The following is a 20,593-nucleotide window of genomic DNA, read 5'->3' on the forward strand; positions in this document are numbered from 1 at the left end:
GTTATCTGACATCACAATGGCATTATTTATGCACTGATTTCCTACGATCTAATTCTTAAAACCCTTTTATATACACACAATGTTTGTCTGACAGCCATTTTCTAAGAAAATTATTCATAAAATTTTAGACATTTGTCAACAAAATTAGATATTTCAGCAATAATTCATGTGTTTGTGTATATATACAAGACATTACAGGCAGAAACATTTTAAAGTCATGTCTCAAAATAATGTAGTCTGTCTCTTAAAATCCATATAATTTATATATTTTTTCTGGGATTTTCAAAAATATCATTTATGTCTGCCATGGCTCCTGCAAAATGTTCTGCATATATATAAAGACTTAACTAAGATCCATTTTCAAAGAAATAATTTTTTCTTTCTTTCAATACTGGCGCAGTCATTGTAATTAATGTCGCATTCCCGTGGAAAACATTTCAACGCAATCTTGTTAACAGAATAAGTGCTTTCAATTAATTTACTAATTTTCTAATTAAATTTCGTGGAAAGATATGGGTACTAAAACATGATGCAGATTTTATGAGAATTTTCAAGTTACTCAATTTAGTTCATCCCCTTGAGAATAATATAAAAAGGGGAACAAAAAAAACGTTTAAAAAATAACCGCTTCATCAGCTCCCGTATTAACATAATCCCTCGTAATAATCCACCATATTAATCACTGACGGACATTAAAAGAAAATTTTGTATTTGATCGTATGGTAATGAAGTCTTTGTGATGAAATGAAAACATTTGCAATAAAATGGGACCAATGGAATGAGATCAATGTAAGACATTTCATTTATCAACCTTTAGACGGATAAATCATTAGAAAAATCAAAGATTTCAAAGAAAACAAATTAAATAGTAAACGTTTTATTAACATCTGTTTCAACCAGTTTGATCACATAAAAGTTCAGGTAAAAGGTCAGCTTTGGAAATGCTAAGTTTGTATAACAGTCACTCGCCTTAATTTGAATTTTGAATGCCCAGTTTTAAATAATAGGATTTTTATTAATCAGTATAGACTCTGGGTCGAATATACAGTTTGAGGGCTTGAACATAATTGTTGGAACTAGGCTGCTAGTGCTTAAAATATAAATAGTTTGAATTAATATTTCAGCATAGTGGTCTTTAAAAATGCAATAAGTATAATTGAAGAGGACAATTTACTTCAATACAAAATACATTTAGGTGGAATTAATCATAAATATTTTGTATGAAACAAAATTGAAGAAGAATATATCTTAGATTCTCAAGCTTACAGGCTCAATAAAAATAATAAAATATTAATAAAAATTCATGGATGCTAATGAAATTCAAGGCAAATGCCACATCTATACTTTATTTGGAGAAAAATGCAAGATCATATGATTATTATTATTCAGTTGTTGAAACATAAAAACAGCAAGGAAAACAAAGGGAACAACAGTTTTATAAACTGTATACAGTCCAAGTTTGAGTATATTTGTGTAAATTTCTATTCAAGTATACTCAATACCAAATGTCACACCTTTGTTTAAACGTTTTTTGTTATACTTACATGTGTAACACCATAGAAAGCAGGACCGAGGGAGATATCTCTGTCTGGTGGGTCTTGTTTCTTCAATGTACCATCTTCACACTCCTCGTACCCATATGCTTGCCCTGGGGTGGGGATTGATGGGGCGTCAGGTTTACGATGAAATTTCAGCTGGCTGGTGACAAGCTGGATTACATAATAATTACAAATTAGGAAAATAAATGTTTCGTTTTTCTGTTATAACATGAATGAGAGTAACATGACTATCTTATTGACATCTTTGGAAGTCATGTCATTAGCATAATAGGCATGATTTACATTAACATACAGTCTGCAATTATGGTCCAAATATCAATAGCTTCTCTATGACTGGTACTTACATACTCTCCTTCTTTCTGAAATGATCTAACTTCCCTCTTTTAATTAAACATAATGGAACCCCTAATTACAAATGCAGGTTATAGTCTACAAGTATTTTCTTTTCTTATTATGTAATCATTGTAATGTACAGATGATTTCATGTTAACTGAAATACTGCTGTTTCATAAATATACTCTCCTATTTCAGAATCAGCAAAAATGAAAACTGGTTATATTGTACAATAATTGCCATTTCTCATATATATATTTTATTTGATAAACCATCAGTCCATGCATAGATCAGCTGTATATAACTATAACAGAACCAGATGTTACAAAGATGCTACAACTTTCATGCTCAATTTGATTTTAAAATCTGTGGTTAAAATGAAACTTCTGCTAGCACTGTGTCAGGAGGCTGGTTTTATATATGCATAAACAGTTACTGCAAGTATTACCCATCCTTAGTTGATAGCAGATAACAAGAACTTTTGTTGTTTTTTTTTTAATTTCATCAATTCAATAAAAAACAAATAAATTTTAACTTTAATTATTAAAGCAATTTGAAAAATCATTTGAACTATTGAGAGAAATAGTGACTTTGTAGTAAAATAAGATACCCCCATAGTCCACTGTTTAGTCAGTCTAGGGATTGACAGTGTGACAGATAGTGGCATATCTTTATCCCCCACACCAAGTGGAAACATAACAGTGAAAAACTGAGAGTAGCTTATATTCATTATCGGTACATTGTTTGTTTGTTTCCTAGCCCAACAGTATTTCAGTCATATAGGCGGGTAGTTTCCTAACCATCACTCCTGGAGAGTTACACTAGTACTAGACTACCTTCCTCTGTGCTAAACTACCAAAGCATCTCCCCGGGATTGAACCCACGCCAGAGAGGTAACTGGATTAGAAGTCATCTACTCTAACCCCTCAACCACAGAGGCGGTTTATCGGTACATAAAATCACATTTTTTTTAATCTAATAGTAACAGATACGGTAAGTAAATATTTACTTCACATTAGATATTGCATTATCTTGAACAAAAAAGACTTTGCTACTTAATGTTTGATGCATTTGAAATAGAAATAAGAATGCTATATATTTGCCATGCTACAGATTTATACTAACATCACGTTCTATCTGTTACGCATGACAAATACATCTATACAAAAAGATAGGAACTGAAAATTTGATGTCTTACATTACATGTATATGTAGTTTTGAAGTGAGATGGAAAGCTTATTGTTACCATTTGACATAACATGTTTGATCTTATGTGTTTTTATTTCATAAATTTAATTTTATCACTAAACTTACCCCCATAGATTTATTTTTGTCCTGCATCTGTGGAGCAGATCTGCTCTGCCGGAACTCTGTATAACGTTCAACATTATATGCTCCAGGTCCAGGGTTTTCAATAGGTTGTTCTGTAAACCTTTTAGACTTATTGGCAAGAGTTTTTCCTCCCTACAAATACATTTATTGTATAAGTTACTCCAGAGGAGGAAGGGAAACAATTATTATTACAAAAAAAGCAAGTATGAATAATGTTATTTCCCTTAAAGCCTTAAAAATCAGTATGTCAAATCATTTCTACATTACATTGCAATATCATTTGTAAATCAAAATTAAAGGCATTTTGGAGGCCCACATACAATGTACATGCATTACATAAGAGAAATTCCAAAAATTAATTATAAAAAGACAAAACATCACACTGAACAAGTTATTTTACTATTTTGCAAAGGGAAATAAGAAATAGAGGGCATAAGAAATTCTGAGGCAGAGTTAAAACAAAGAGTTTACCTTTATAGCATCTTGTGCGAATCCTGGGTCATAGTGACCTGGCCCTGGGGCAGCCACCACCTGGTCAGTAATGTTCAAGAAGGTCTCCCTGCTTGTCATTGACAAAAATGGGGCATATCCATCTATAAAACATATAAAATAGTTTTTTTTAAATTTCAAACAAAATTATTAAAATGCTATACAATTTCAAATACATGTTCAATCATAGACCTTGTTTGTGATTATAAATGTACAAGGGCACCGCGTGTGGTGATAATGCTTGTCTATAAAGGGTAACAACTATTAAAACCAATATTTGTAAGTCAAAAAAGGGGCATACGTAACTTCTCAAAATGTTGCTTTCAAATTCAGTATAATGCCCCTTGCCTTTCAACTTTGCCTTGTCATAATTTAAATTATCAAGTATTTCAAGTTTCATGTTGTTAACTTTGATGTTTTTAAAAATCATCCTACTTAATTAGCAATTTTGATGAAAATTCTCAGAGATTAAAAAGGGCATAACTCAGAAAATACAGCTTTCAGAATAATGATCCGTGCCTTACAACTGTACCTTGACAAAACAAACAATTATTCCTTATTTCATGTTTTTGAAATCATTCTACTGAATAGGTAATTTTGACAAAAACTGTTAGTTAAAAGGGGGCATAACTTTAAAAATATATCTTTCAGAATAATGCACCTTGTCTTATAAATTCAAGACATAATGATAAGCAAGTACTCTCAGTGAGTTTTGTGATGATAACTTTTAAAATATCCTCATCGCAATACAACACTTTTCAATCAGGATTTAGTGTGGCACTTGTATATGAACATAAACACATGTTTATGTTTACTCAGCCTAACATTATGTTTTCTTAATTAACTTCAGGAAATTAAATCTTTGCTAATTTACCTGCTTTAAACCTGGTCTTGGGTGGAGCATCTGCATCATAAGAACCAGGCCCAACATTTTGTGCAGTACTACCTACAACTTTTGATATATCGCGGGGTGCTCTGTCATACATGTTTGGTTTTTATCAACTTTTCCTGAAAAGATAATAGGATTAACTAGATTGCTAGATCATACAAATACTGAAAAAAATACGGGATTAATATTTATTATTAGTTATAAAGGTTACTAACTTGAGAAACAGGGGAATGTAGCCTGAACAACACAAATATGACCTAACATGCTAGCTGGGACTTAAATTAGATCTCAAACCTGTATATCACATCAGCAGACTATATGAATGACAAATAAATAATTAAAAAAATCTGCTGATATTAAAAATAGTCATTGGCTGATATTAAATTTAGCTATCAAATATCAATTGTCTTAATATGCTTCTTTAAATCCTGTCCATCAATTATTTTAACCATATCCTCATCAAAATAACCATTGGTCCCTAATATTATCCCACTTTAAATCTTATAAAAGCAATTATCAATAGTGAATCTTAATTGAATTGAGTTGGATATTGTAAATGAAAATTTTATTATAGGCTTTTTCATAGTGTCACCATCAGGGTCTGACTATTAGACCCATCCGCAATGGCAAATATGCTCGTTTTTTGGTTTAAAAAATATTTAAATTTCAAAAAGTTTGCAAGTTATTGCAGAAATGAATGATTCTTGGGCAACTTTAGTATTAATTTCTAAAATTTATCATCACTTCCTGAACCCAGCCATACTTGTCATTATGAGAAAACATGGTCGTGACCCGAGTAGGGCTCGAATCCATGATCTCTGGGTTGAGAGGCAGACACCTTAACCACTCAATTTTTGCTCAATCTATAAAAAATTGCGCCCACATTTTCAATATAAAAATAGATTAATTTGCCAAAGTTCATTCAGATAATGGAATGATTTAGTCTCAACCATTTAGTTTTGATTTTCCTCAAAATTTATCATCAATCTTCTTGTATTTGTCATGCTTACATTGTTATTAACTTTAGTTTTTACAGAATTTATTTTAGTTTAAATGTGTTGGAAGCTTGAATGTGTTGGAAACTGTAAACGTTTTGAAACGCTCTAGAATCTATTCTTAGAATCAACTAGTACTAAGCAATGATTGCAAAATTTATTGCTCAAGGAAAAAACAGGTTACAATAAACAATATCACACAATTCAAAATACTTTGCAAAAAGTCAGTATAGAATTCAAAAGACAGTTCAAAGGGTAGAAAGAAACTAGACTTGTTTAGGAAGAAGGGTCCTATTATTTCTTCATCCTTTGTACTAGTACATTCAGGGACTTCAAATAGTAATACTCAATCAAATTTCTACTCGTCCTGCATGCTTTGCTACTTGTCCTGCATTTTTGCCTCGACATTCAAGATAAACTTCGCCGATGCCAAAGACAGCTAAAAATTCTCATAATAAATTTCTTTCCATAAATTTGACAGGTTATGTGTTGGTTGCGCACTTTACAGGGTATTGTCAGGCATATACCAGTCACACCTGTATCCAACAGTGCATTCAGAGCTTTGTAAGGTGCGCAAATTGTACATGGCCTGAAGCACAGGCTTTGTTTCCACTTTTCCATCGTTAGATGTTAAACTGATTTTGTGAATTCTAGCTTTTTAATTACATCAGCAACTTTCCCTTTGTCCTGCTGGATGAGCATACAACAATTTTGTACTCGACCTGCATTAATGTCTACTAGTAATATCCTTGGATGGCCATGATTTGTTACCCTAAGCATTTTATAGTTTGATACACTATTTTTCCTTATGATCCGTTCTATGATAAAGTATTTTGCAAATACATTAAATTACTTTGATGTATAAAAATATACAACTGTTTTCTTTATTAACTGACATTTGTTGAGACTTTCTGACATACACAGTAAAGGTGTTGACTCAAGGACAGGGATGAATTTAGGACACCCGACGATCTATCATAATACGACTGGACGAGTTGAATTTTCAATCCCCGAAAAAAAAGTGTGAAAACACAAATACTGCTATGTTGTGTATCATAAATAATGGCCATTGATTGTAACACAGAGATCGACTTTAAATTTTTGTCTATAGGACTTCCTGTTTCATATCCTTCACCGACTTTGTTACTGCATGATGACAAATTTCTTTTGCCTTAAGGCTTAATTGGAAGAAATAGATTTTGCTGACCATGCTTATTTAATTACAAATCAACATTGTTTAGTAAACTTTAAAGTCAATTAAAACTTGACATCTACAAAGACTTAAACTATATTATCTTCAAAATCTACCAATGATGAATCTCAAAATCGGCTCTATCCTAGATAGGATTTGCAAAAAAGTCAAAATGCAAACTTTTCGTGCATTTAGAGTACAGTTAGAGCATTAAAATTGAACCAATTTTAAAGCTATCATATCGATATAACGAAATTTCAAATTACCTGATCAATGTTTGCGTTTTTTCTATCAAATTCAGTTAAAATAGTTTAAAATTTAACCAGGAGCTTGTTCGTTGCCATGGTTCAAAATGGCGCATAAATAAACGACCAGTTGACGGCAAAGTTAACGACATTGCAGAAGTTTAATAACGAAAAGTACGTACAAGCCACGGAAAGTGTAAAAAAAGAGGAAAAAAAGAAACAACAACTTCAGGTTTTTTTTAAAGTTTAAAATAAACAATTACATGATTGTTTTCTGTATTTAAAAATAAAATAGTGAATACAGTACAGTAAATTTTCCTTTTTTGTTGAATAAGACTAAATGTTATAATCTTTATAACTGCGTTATCTTTGATGTATTTTCCTTAGGCACTTGGTTTCGGGATAAAAAGCCTTTTGAAGGGTTTGTAGAACCCAAATTTGATTGAATGTAACGATTTTTTAACGTAGATGTCTCGATTCCAAATTCGTCATTTTTCCGATATTACTAAAAAAAAACCTTCAAAAGGCTTTTTATCCCGAAACCAAGTGCCTATGGTATTTTCATAATAAGCTACCTTCTTTAAATATAAAGAATTTATAACTTTTATTACTTTATAAAAATCTGGAAAGGAAAGATAAGGATAAGCATGCATAGACTTTAATTAAAGTCTGTTATGAGTGTCAGAAATAGATGTTTCCCCAACGCGGAATTTCTGTACAAATTAAAGTTGTATACAATATCTTTATACATCCATCAGGGTCTCTCATTTGAAAATTGAAACAACTTTATTGTACAACTTTATTGTGATATAAATAAACTTACGCATTCTTTTACTTGGGGACCATAGGCCGCTTTTGATGGAATGACACTACTGTGTCACATTGAAGGTTGCATGATAACTGCCGTATGAACACATAGATTTGCGGATGTTTCTAAATTCAAAAATCACCATTTTTGTGTTTAAATGTTGAATTCTGCTTAAGCCGGTGATAGGGGGCGTGAAGGTAACTTGCACTTTCCAGTACCGTCCATGAACAGACTCAATCAAACCGAGCCTGCAACATTTTACAATTTTGGGCTTTCTTTAGGGATTCTGTTTTCCGCTATTACAACAAACACTCTTCTGAAGTATTTATTTATAAAAATCAGAAATTAAACTACATACAGACATGCAGTTATCAATCAATGTTAACAAAAGTCTTACGATTGAAGATGGTTTTGTAAAGATCTATGTAATGTTCAGCACGAAAAAAATCAGTTTTAGCATATAGTGATTTAAGCTGTATTGCTTTATTAAATTAACCATCAGTTAACGTTTTTAAAATGTTAAAAATTTACTCTGTATTTTAATGTCAGCTTGAAATGTATTCCAAAATGCGTCCATTTGTATGGAAATGTTATAATTTGTCTGTGGCCTGAAGAGGGCAAGATTTTTATTTGTTGAAGAGCGAAGATTATATCTATCTTTTTGAGAGAAAAAAAAACAGTAGGCCAGATATATATTTCGGTGCAAGATTATGTAAAAAGCTAATAATTTGTATCTGTTTTCAAAAGTTAGAAGATTTCTACTAAAGACTTTTGAGTACATTTTTTATTACATGCTGTTGATATTTCCGAGTGTATCGTGTGAAATTACTGAATATATCAAAAACAACTTACATGCGTATCCTACAAATGGGATTCAGTATGCATGACTAGATACATACCGTTATTAAAGCATGATTTGTAATTGATTGTCACCTTTGTAAATGGTAATTGAGATCACTCAAAATAATAAATAAATGACAACTTAAACTACATGTACAACACCACCATATAGGTCAAGTCACCCATGATTATTAAATCCCTTTAAGGATTAAGTGCATTGACTCGAAATTACAGACTGTCTATACTTAATGACCCCCAATCAGCCCTTTAAGGCAGGGGCCTCCGTGGCCGAGTGGTTAAGGTCGCTGACTTGAGATAACAGGTCCCTCACCGCTGAGGTTCGATCCTCACTCGGGTCGAAATCTTTCATGTGAGGAAGCCATCCAGCTGGCTTACGCGGAAGGTCGGTGGTTCTACCCAGGTGCCCGCTCGTGCCTGAAATAATGCCCGGAGGGGCACCTGGGGTATTCCTCCACCAATAAAGCTGGAAAAAATCGACGAAAAAATCTCGGCGGGACGCTCTAGGATGGCCCGACTTGAGTGTACGGTCGCCCATATGGGCTTTCCGGCGGCGACCTTAAATAAACGCAATTAAAAAAAAAACAACCTTTAAGGCACATTTTGTAACGGACCTGGTAATTTACGTCTCTGATAAAGGCTGTGGTGCCAAGCAAAGGATTTGCATTTAAAACTGTGATTTGGTACTTATACTAGCCCATGCACCTTCAGTCAGGCCATTGGCAGCTGGTCTGCAGGATACTTGTTAAGGTTCCGTTTTCTCAAATTTACAATGTCCCAAGTTCTATAAATCTTCTGTCGGTGCCCTGTACCTGTCAACGAGGCGTCATACCAAGGGGAAGAAAGGAAGCGAAATCATGTCTAAAAAATATTTAAGTAATCAGTAATATTTTGACTATTGTTTGGTACCTTTTAAAGGCCCATTATGCCCCAATAATGCTTTCATTCTTATTTCTCAAAAGCTTTTTATGTTAGGTGTTAACGTGTTCTAAAAATATACTCATTGGCCAATTACAAGAACCATCTTCTGCTTCTATTGCTACTTTTTTTAGACATTTTTAACATGTAACATGAGATACATATTGTGAACATGTAACAACCGGAAACACAGAAAAATATGAAAAATATACATAGAAATAGGAGAATGTGTGACAATTATATTGTACCCATGAAATAAATAAAGATATGACTAGATTATTAATAATAACCGAAATTTATGATTCAATGACAAAATTTCTAGGAGACTAATATATACTTACATAATAATATATACTTATTATATAAGGCAATGCTGAACACTTTTCGGGAATTAAGAAAAGTTGACAACTCATAAAATAATCAAGATAAAAATGGAAATTAAATCAACATGACAAAAATATCACTGAAAAAGAAGAACAAAAGAGCCCTAACCAACCTAACTAATAAGGATATAATAAAACACAGATTTGCGGTATTGTCGTAAAAATCCGCGAAATTGGCATACGGCAATTGTCAAATGAAAGTAAACAATTGAACAAATTATAATTCTATTTTCATGCTCACGTGAAAGTATTATATAGTTTTAACTACTGATAACGATAAAACCCTTTGTGAACTACAGCCAATGAACTTCTTTGTCTTTGCGTTGTTTTTCCCTGGCATTTAATACTTTATTGACAAATCGGTAGTCGAACTAAAATTACATAACACTCAATGGGCGTTATACCAATCCGTCCTTAAACTAATTCGTACTCTGCATGTGGTTTTTGACTATACTCATTTAATCTGAGACTACAAATTTAATCTGAGACTCAAAATTGTAAGTCTCATATTTGACGTAACAAGCAGAAGAGCCAAATAGGACTTAACTTTAATGACATAAAGAAATACTCTTTTGTTAATCATTCTTTTTCATGCATTTCATTTGTTGTAAAGTTTTATCAGTAAATTATAAATGTGAATACTTGTTTGAAATAAACTATGTTTAAACTTTACTGATACTCTTCATTGGTCCCAGTCTTGGAATAAATGTAACCACCCCTGAATGACGTGAATATACATTGGTTAAAATACTGGTATTGTTATTGGTAGTCTTATTTTTCATCACATTTGAGAGCAGGTGTGTGTTTTTCACCTTATAACATGTTGTTTAATATATTTTAGGTATGGTGGTGTTGAGAAGTAGTAAAAGTACAGATGGTTCTGATTTGAGACAAGAAGTTCATCTTGTTACTGGTGGTGGAGGGTATGCTGGTTTCTGGCTAGGTAGGAATCTGGCTGCTAGAGGTCATAGAGTGATTCTCATTGATGTAAGGGATCCAATCTGGACATTAAAAGAAAACATGAAGTTTATGATTGTAAGTTCTCCATTTTAGGGACTTTTTTTTTTTTTTTTTTTAAACTACTGTCAGACTGTTACTTATGATTTGAGGGGTGAAGTGTCTTGTTCCCTTAGATATTGCCCTCCCAAAATTAACTTGATGTCTCTGTGACAAGTCTTATTATTTGGATTTAAAATATATTTTGCACAAAGACTTCTGATGGTTCTGATCTGTATCTGAATGTATTTCATTACAAAGGGGAAAAGTTGCATTGCTTGTTGATCTAAGGTGCCTGCATGTGCTTGAAAAATTGCATGGAAGGTAACATACATGTAGATTAGTTATTCCTCCTGGCTTTATCATTAAAATTGAAGTCATCATACAGTATTTCTAGTGCCTGTTTGCCAAACTAAAAATAAACAGATACACTTGATTTATAAAAACATGGTTATAATAATAATTATATAAAATTTATAGATAATACAACTTATATATATGTTGCAGTGTGACCTGACCAACAGAGACATGGTAAAGACAATGTTAACCAATGTTGATTGTGTTTATCACATGGCATCATATGGAATGTCTGGAAGGGAACAGGTTAGATGTACTTTGTCTCATTTTGTGACAGAGACAAGCAACTTTTTATAAGAAATTATTGAAATTGGAATATGATTACTATTTTGATTTTAAACACATTATTTGGTTTCATAAAGAAATGGTAAAATATTTATGTTTTATCTATATTTAGTTAAATAGAAGAAGAATAGAGGCTGTTAATGTTGGTGGCACAGAAAATGTTATACAAGGTAATTTATATTGGCAAGAAATAAGTTTGTATGTATTGTTTAAGAAACAATTATCTAAGTAAGATTAACACAACTATAAAAGGAGTTAATACAAAAAAAACAACACTTTTTATAGTAACAATATTGTATATAATATATACTAAGCATAATAAAAAAATAAAATTTCTTCTGTAAAATTTAGCAATGATTCATCATTTACAATGAGAAATGCGTTACATTTTGAGCTCGACTATTCGCAGAATAATCGAGCTAATGCAGTCACCCATTTGTCGGCGTCCCTGTGGTTAAGTTTTTGCATGTAAGCTGGTATCTCCATAAGTACTGAAGGGAATGGATTGAAACTTCACACACTTGTTCCCTGTGATTATCTAAGATGATTGGCACAAGTCCCATAACTCTGATTTGCTTTTTTACATAATTATGCCCCTTTTTCGACTTAGAAATTCTTGGTTAAGTTTTTGCGTGTAAATTTCTTGGTTAAGTTTTTGCGTGTAAGCTGGTATCTCCATAACTACTGAAGGGAATGAATTGAAACTTCACACACTTGTTCCCTGTGATTATCTAATATGATTGGCACAAGTCCCATAACTCTGATTTGCTTTTTTACATAATTATGCCCCTTTTCCGACTTAGAAATTCTTGGTTAAGTTTTTGCATGTAAGCTGGTATCTCCATAACTACTGAAGGGAATGGATTGAAACTTCAGACACTTGTTCCCTGTGATTATCTTAGATGAATGGCACAAGTCTCATAACTCTGATTTGTTTTTTTACATAATTATGCCCCTTTTTCGACTTAGAAATTCTTGGTTAAGTTTTTGCGTGTAAGCTGGTATCTCCATAACTACTGAAGGGAATGGATTGAAACTTCAGACACTTGTTCCCTGTGATTATTTAAGATGAATGGCACAAGTCCCATAACTCTGATTTGTTTTTTTACATAATTATGCCCCTTTTTCGACTTAGAAATTCTTGGTTAAGTTTTTGCATGTAAGCTGGTATCTCCATAACTACTGAAGGGAATGGATTGAAACTTCACACACTTGTTCCCTGTGATTATCTAAGATGAATGGCACAAGTCCCATAACTCTGATTTGCTTTTTTACATAATTATGCCCCTTTTTCGACTTAGAAATTCTTGGTTAAGTTTTTGCGTGTAAGCTGGTATCTCCATAACTACTGAAGGGAATGGATTGAAACTTCACACACTTGTTTTCTGTTGATTATCTAAGATGAATGGCACAAGTCCCATAATTCCGATTTGCTTTTTTACATAATTATGCCCCTTTTTTATGCCCCCACAAGGTGGGAGCATATAGCGTTGCACTTGTCCGTCCGTCCGTCCGTACGTCCGAAATCTTGTGAACGCAACTCCTCTTAAACCGGATGGCAGATTTTGCTTAAACTTACAAGGATGAACAACCTTAATGTGTAGATGGTAGTAAAGGAAGGAATTTTCGCTGCGACCAAATTTAACAGAATTATGGCCCTTTGTTGATTTTTTCACTAGATACTATGTAGAAATTTTGTGAATGCAACTCCTCTTAAACCGGATGGCAGATTTTGCTTAAACTTACAGGGATGAACAACCTTAATGTGTAGATGGTAGTAAAGGAAGGAAATTTTGCTGCGACCAAATTTAACAGAATTATGGCCCTTTGTTGATTTTTTCACTATATACTATGTAGAAATTTTGTGAACGCAACTCCTCTTAAACCGGATGGCAGATTTTGCTTAAACTTACAGGGATGAACAACCTTAATGTGTAGATGGTAGTAAAGGAAGGAATTTTCGCTGCGACCAAATTTAACAGAATTATGGCCCTTTGTTGATTTTTTAGCTCGACTTTTCTATGAAAAGGGGAGCTATCCTACTCGCCCCGGCGTCGGCGTCGGCGTTAGCGTTGGCGTCACACCTTGGTTAAGTTTTTCGTACCACCCCACTTTATTTCAGAAGTATTACAAGTATGGCTTTGAACCTTACCATACTTGTTCACCATCATAACCTCCATCTACAGACAAGAGTACATAACTCTGTCAAGGTTTTTGACAGAATTATGGCCCTTTTTTGACTTAGAAAGTGTATTGAGCTTGGTTAAGTTTTTTGTACCACCTCACTTTATTTCAAAACCATTGGAGATATTGCTTTGAAACTGACCATACTTGTTTACCATCACGACCTTCATCAACAGACAAGAGGACATAACTCTGTCAAGGTTTTTGACAGAATTATGCCCCTTTTTGACTTAGAAAATACATTGAATATGGGTAAAATCCACTTATTGCCTTAACCCTTTGAGATATTGCTTTGAAACTTTTAATGCTATTTCACATCATTACCCCCATCTGTACGCAAGAGAAGGTAACTCTGTCAAGGATTTGTTTTAAAAATTAAGGCCTTTTATCGACTTAGAATCTTGGTTAAGTTTTTAGTACCAGTCCACTTTTTGACTGAACTGTTTGAGATATTAATTTGAAAGTTGGAATACTTGTTTACCATCATGGTCCCAAAACATGGGCAGGAGAAGGTAATTCTGTTAAGGATTTTATTTGAATTATGGCCCTTTTTGACTTAGAAACTCAGTTAAGATTTTCATTCTTGTCCACTTGTTGACTTAAACATTTGAGATATTACTTTGGAAGTTGGAGTTCTTATGTGCCATCATGAGACCTATCTGTAAGCAAGAGAAGATAACTCTGTGAAAATGTTTCTTGATTTGTACTAAGAAATTCCTAGTTAAAGTCTTGTGTGCCCTTAACTGTCAAAGTTTTGTTTTATAGGCAAGCACTAAAAAAGTCGAGCGCGCTGTCCTTCTGACAGCTCTTGTTCACTATATACTATGTAGAAATTTTGTGAATGCAACTCCTCTTAAACCGGATGGCAGATTTTTCTTCAACTTACAGGGATGAACAACCTTAAGTTGTAGATGGTAGTAAAGGAAGGAATTTTCGCTGCGACCAAATTTTTCAGAATTATGGCCCTTTGTTGATTTTTTCACTATATACTATGTAGAAATTTTGTGAATGCAACTCCTCTTAAACAGGATGGCAGATTTTGCTTAAACTTCCAGGGATGAACAACCTTAATGTGTAGATGGCAGTAAAGGAAGGAATTTTTGCTGCAACCAAATTTAACAGAATTATGGCCCTTTGTTGATTTTTTCAATATACTGTGTAGAAATTTTGTGAACGCAACTCCTCTTAAACCGGATGGCAGATTTTGCTTAAACTTCCTGGGATTAACAACCTTAATGTGTAGATGGCAGTTAAGGAAGGAATTTTTGCTGCGACCAAATTTAACAGAATTGTGGCCCTTTGTTGATTTTTAGTTTTCAACTTGTGGCACATGTAGTCCGAAAAATATTTGACCTAGAGTCATAAGATTGACAGAACAGTGGCGTGTGGGGGCATCCGTGTCCTATGGACACATTTCTAGTTGACTTAGAAATTCTAGGTAAATTTTTGCTTGTTAGACGGTATCTCCACAACTACTGAAGGGTTTGTACCTTTTCGGACAATTTTATGTATTCATATAGGTAAGCATTATTATACTCAATGAAACACCCTTGTGACAACTTTTCGAATAGTCAAGCGTTACTGTCCTCCGACAGTTCTTGTTAATGATATAAAATAATGACATGAATTATAAAGTATATTATAAAGTATGTTATGATTGAATAATTTCAGCTTGTATAGCTAACGATGTGACAAGGCTGGTATATACAAGCACATATAATGTTATATTTGGTGGTCAGACAATTATAAATGGTGATGAAAGTCTTCCATACCTACCCCTCAACAAGGTGATCGACTTTCTACAGACATGATTTTGCTGATTTATAATTTTCCTCTTTGCAGCTGATATATTTTCGTATTAATGACTTTTGTTCGTTAATGTTATGTAACAAATTTCAAAAAGAATACTTTTGTATGTTTTTAACTAACCAGATCCCTTTTTAGACTTGAATTTTATACTTGATCAAAAAACTGTTAAACTAGACATTCAACAAAATAAAAAGAAAAACATGTTTGTATTATTCCTTCTGTTAACTTCATTTTCAAGATTTTATGCTAAATTTTTTCCAGCAACCAGATCATTATTCTAGAACAAAAAGTATAGCTGAGCAGAAAGTGTTATCTGCCAACACCAGTGTAACAGATGGTGGGAAAACACTTCATACATGTGCCTTACGACTAGCTGCAGTATATGGACCTGGTGAACAAAGACATATACCTAGAATAGTGGTCAGTGATTAATTTATATGGTGATTATTGATGATATATGTTGTAGTGTAAGAGATAAATTCGAGGAATCCTTTTCCAGTACCTGTCATGCCTGAGATAAAAGGAATATAGTTCAAGCCAATAGTGACCAGTTTATACTTTATAACAATTAGAGATTTTTAAAATTTTGTTTTAAAGATTTTTTTTCCCCAACAAATGCATTTTATACAGTTAAGTAGGTCAGTCGATAACAAGAGAACATTTACAAATTGGTAAAAAAAAATCGTACTATAACTATTATGCCTTATGAATATCTGTCTCTGGTTTGAAATACATTTAGTTTAACACTGTTGTGGGTTCGAATCCCCATAGGGACTTGGGATTTTTTCATGTGAGGAAGCTCCCCAGTTAGCTTACGGAACGTCATGGGTTCTACTCCAGCGCACTCGAGGTCTTCCTCCACCAGTGAAACTGAAAAGTTGCCATATGATCTATATTGTATTGATGCAGCGTAAACCCAACATAGATATAATCATATAGAACTCACTAATGTTTGTTAATTTTTTTAAGGAAAAAAGGTTTGTACGATATAAAACTTATGATAAATAATATTAATTTTACTGTGCCATTTCCACATACTTTAATGCTAGTAGACTAAAAATCATGCTTTGAAATGCTCTATGTGTTGATAACAAATAAAAATAGAATTATTTACAGACCAGCAAAATACCAAATGTATTCCTATTGTTGAAATGTATAAATTTGATACTAATTGTTTTGTAATGTTGTTTTCATTGTTTCAGGATTATATAGAGAAAGGATTATTCAGTATTATATACGAGACAGATACATTACAGGATTTTTTACATGTAGAAAATTTAGCTCAAGCTCATGAACTAGCAGGGAGAGGTCTAACAGAAGATAAAAACTGTATTGCTGTAAGCTCAATACTTGTTACACTGTATATTGTTTGGTACACTATAAGAACAATTTATAAACTTGTTTTTAGATGTTATAATATACATGACTATGTATGCATTGCAATGCTGTACATGTAATTATATTATATTTCCCAGGTTTACATAACACTTTTTTTGTTCACATGTAACTTGTATCATAAAACGGTACCTATGGCATGTGAAGGTCTTAAAATGACATTGCTTCAAGTATGAATTTAATGGATATACCGAGACTCATAGCAAGATTTGTCTGATTTCATATGTTGTTGTGAACCTGTTGCTATTAATGACTAATTTGAATATGTTTATTATTTGAATATACATATAATAAAGGGTTACAAAGGTTGCATTGCTTGAAAAAATATAAACAAAGTCGTAACAATATTATTGAGTTACATTTTTAAGGTTTGATGGGAAACAGCTATAAACTTGGTGACCTTAGGAAGCATAAAGTCATAGCTGATGATGAACATTGAAGATACATGTGTAATTTTCTTTCAGTCTTTTCAGTTTAGTTTATACTAATTTATTTTAGTTTGATTGTGTTGGAAGCTATACGCTTATTGAAACACTCTCAAATCTGTTCCTGGAACCAACCAGTACGAAGCAATGAGTGTAGTGTCTTGCTCGAGGAAACAACGGCTTGTCCCTGATGGGGTTTGAACCCAGGCAGCCAGCAATCCTTAGATTACTATAGTACTTTTATTCATTTTGGTTTTACACTTATCAAAATGTTTGCGTTCACAAATTTTTAAGTACAGACTTAACTTGGACAGTACTGTTGTGATTTTAAAACAGAAGAAAAAAAATATATTTGATTTATTTTGATATTACAGGCTGGTCAGGCATACTTTGTCTCTGATGATGCTCCAATCAACACTTTCTCTTTTTTTGGACCTCTAGTAAGTCTTATTGTTATTGGTCAATTAAAATTACTTGTGAGTTAATTTATTTTTTACAATTTTAAATGTCTTGAGACTAAGCTAGATATAGACATGTAGTTTAATATATTGTCTTTGGTTATGCTTATCATTTTACTTTTTAGAAATTATTTCATTAACCTACATGTAGGCATATAAACAAACAACTTTTAAAAACATAGAACATTTTATCAGCTTTCTTTTGTGAATGTGCCCTAATTTTACTGATATTTGATAAACCATTCTTTGAGAAGTGTTTTATAAAATTATATATATAGATTTTTTCTAAAGGTCTTCTAATTATGTTTATTTCTGTTTTACAGATAACTGGTCTAGGTTACCCTATGCCAAGTTTAAGACTCCCAATTTCTCTCATATATTTTGTAGGTAAGCATTGTTTTCATTCCTTTTTGGTTTATTTTAAACCTTATAACCTTCTAGAATTGAAAGAAATAAGCATTTGTCACTAATATAGACCTTGGGTACCCTGCAGTATGACCCAGCTCTGTACAGTTGGTTAACCAACTTAAAATTTTCATCTTGATATCACCTATATTGATAATAGACAGTTAAAAAAAGGGAAGCTGTGCAAGTCCATTCAGCTGGTTATGGAGTTAATAGCAAGTGCTCTGAAAGTAGTTGACATAGCCAAAATTTCTATTCTCAGTTAACTACATTTTATGATTTAAGTTGGTATTAAGTTTTTTCATGACTCAAAATGATAAACAAGTAATTTTATGATTCGAGTTGGTAAAAGTTGTTTCATGAATTAAGCAAGAATAATTCATGATTCAAGTCATTATACTTGCAGATCTGTATTTTGTGGTCTATCCTTTTCAGCATTTCTAACCGAGTGGTTACATTACCTGATCTCCTATGTGTACAACTTCCAGCCTTTACTTACACGAACAGAGGTGAGAGTCATCATATAGAAGTTTCTATTTATAAAACTTTATTCTTCCATACTGTAAACTGTTGCTATCATCACATAGCATGATAAAATTGCTGTACTCTGGATCATTTAATTTTCCATATTTCTAAGGTTGTTAGTCATATGCCTCAGCATAACAAAGCAACTAAAATCCTAAAAAAAACAACAATGCTTAATTGTCTGCTTCTGTATCAAGTATTGTCTACCCTTGCCTAATATTCACTGTGAAGCTTACCACTGGATAAGTTGCCCATTACCAATGTGTGCTACAAATTGGCATTAAACAGGGAATTGTTTTATGTGAGGCAGCTACCCTGCTAGCTACAGACTGGATATTCCTACTCAGGTACCTGCTTTTACCTGAAATAATGTACAAGTGAGCACTTTAGTACATGTACACTTATATAAGTAAATCTTAAAAGTTATCATATGAACTCGGAACAGTGTTGACTGAATGTTTAAATACAGATAATAATTGTATGATTTTAGGTATACAAGACAGGTGTTACACATACATTTAGTATCAAGAAAGCCAGGGACCAGTTAGAGTACAGTCCTACTATACAGAATGATATATCGAAGGTTATACAACACTATATAAACACTGGACACATGAAACCTACACAGAAAAAAGGGTCTGCTATAACTCAGTGGATAGTGAATATATTTATAGGGGCATTATTTGCTTTCCTTATTATGTCATTTTTACCTGTGGCAAAATAGTCATTAGATAATTTTTATTCATATAAATTTTGTAGTAATTTTTATTTTCTTGTCAGAAGACATTTTTTTGTCCAAAGACAGTTGACAGTTTTCTCTGGCACAAATTTTATGTGCATTCAAGCAACTTTTTTCCAAAATGAGTAAATTTTTTGTCTGTTCTGAAATGGTCATTCACTAGTTCAAGGGTAATTTTAGCATTTCTGAGATTATGTTAATTATATTGGAGAAAATTTATCACAATTTTGAACACTTTATTTACTTTGTAAAGTACTGGGTAATTATGTTTTTCATTGAAACAGTTTCTATTAGCTAGTCTATTGGGTCAGTTATTACAGTAATAAACAAAAATAAAGTTAATGATTTTGTGCTTAATCTATAATCCTCACTTTATATATATGACTGGTAGTTGTTTTTAAAAAAAAAAACATTTCAGGCTATTTCTGTGTTCAAAAAATCTAATCAGAAATTAAATTATGGCCATGGATTTGGTTATTATATAGTAAAACATAGAATAAAAGCTGTGATACAAGGCATGTCATATTTTGATAACTGTTAGTCATACATTTATATTTACAAAATGTATTTATGTAAAATTTATTGTGCAATACCACTTTTAACATATGGTAAATGCTTTTGTTCTACACATGTATTACCATTTTCGATAGGACCATAAAAATGATAACAAGCACAGAATGATTTTGTTTTGACAATCATTAATTTTACCAATAATTACTATCTGAACATCATATGGGTAATATCAACTCTATTATTGTAATTATACTATTGAAATATATTTATTAAAAATAGTCAATTATTTTATGACTTTGTTGCTCTTTATTATGCCTCCTGTCTGTTTTTCCAGTTTTTATACCTCACCTGACCACACGGTTTGGTGGTGAACTTTAATGATGGCCAGAGCTGCATCAGTACTAAGGGTGTAGTACTTAAGCAAAGAAAGAAAATCATAATTTACTTGAAAGTTAACATGACATTTTTACAACTTTATAGTTTTAACATACTTTTTACGAA

The 20,593-nt window shown here is 32.5% G+C and overlaps 2 protein-coding genes across 4 annotated transcripts in view; one reads left to right on the top strand and one right to left on the bottom strand.

The window, feature by feature from the left end:
- LOC132747419 (sperm-tail PG-rich repeat-containing protein 2-like) overlaps positions 1-7,170 on the bottom strand; it is a 113,715-nt gene extending 106,545 nt beyond the window's left edge. Inside the window, exons 1-5 of the mRNA XM_060736796.1 lie at positions 7,056-7,170; positions 4,588-4,721; positions 3,696-3,817; positions 3,207-3,356; positions 1,545-1,709 (exon numbers count right to left, since the gene is read on the bottom strand). Of these exons, the coding sequence (XP_060592779.1) occupies positions 1,545-1,709; positions 3,207-3,356; positions 3,696-3,817; positions 4,588-4,699 (549 nt within the window). The 5' untranslated portion in view covers positions 4,700-4,721; positions 7,056-7,170. The remainder of the gene's footprint in view (positions 1-1,544; positions 1,710-3,206; positions 3,357-3,695; positions 3,818-4,587; positions 4,722-7,055) is intronic.
- A 2,886-nt stretch (positions 7,171-10,056) lies between these two features.
- Positions 10,057-20,383, top strand: LOC132747420 (short-chain dehydrogenase/reductase family 42E member 1-like). 3 transcript variants are annotated; one of them, XM_060736797.1, is made up of 11 exons: positions 10,057-10,201; positions 10,843-11,036; positions 11,505-11,600; positions 11,752-11,809; positions 15,495-15,610; positions 15,894-16,052; positions 16,835-16,969; positions 17,827-17,892; positions 18,234-18,297; positions 18,751-18,824; positions 19,331-20,383. In XM_060736797.1, the coding sequence occupies exons 2-11, from the start codon at positions 10,845-10,847 to the stop codon at positions 19,562-19,564; spliced, it is 1,194 nt and encodes a 397-aa protein (XP_060592780.1). In that variant the 5' UTR covers positions 10,057-10,201; positions 10,843-10,844; the 3' UTR covers positions 19,565-20,383. The 3 variants fall into 3 exon arrangements, with proteins under 3 accessions (XP_060592780.1, XP_060592781.1, XP_060592782.1); XM_060736798.1 differs by lacking the exon at positions 10,057-10,201 and adding an exon at positions 10,207-10,248; XM_060736799.1 differs by lacking the exon at positions 10,057-10,201 and adding an exon at positions 10,259-10,363.
- Positions 20,384-20,593: the final 210 nt, after the last annotated feature.

This window comes from Ruditapes philippinarum, unplaced genomic scaffold (genome assembly GCF_026571515.1).
Source record: "Ruditapes philippinarum isolate M1 unplaced genomic scaffold, ASM2657151v2 ctg514_1_1_1_1, whole genome shotgun sequence".
In the NCBI taxonomy this organism is placed as follows: Eukaryota; Metazoa; Mollusca; class Bivalvia; order Venerida; family Veneridae; genus Ruditapes; species Ruditapes philippinarum.

Excerpts from the sequence above, each read along its gene's own strand:
- LOC132747420 (XM_060736797.1), top strand. The coding sequence starts at position 10,845 with ATGGTGGTGTTGAGAAGTAGTAAAAGTACAGATGGTTCTGATTTGAGA. Across the intron at positions 16,970-17,826 it reads AAGATAAAAACTGTATTGCT|GCTGGTCAGGCATACTTTGT; the intron begins GTAAGCTCAATA and ends TTGATATTACAG. Across the intron at positions 17,893-18,233 it reads TCTCTTTTTTTGGACCTCTA|ATAACTGGTCTAGGTTACCC; the intron begins GTAAGTCTTATT and ends TCTGTTTTACAG.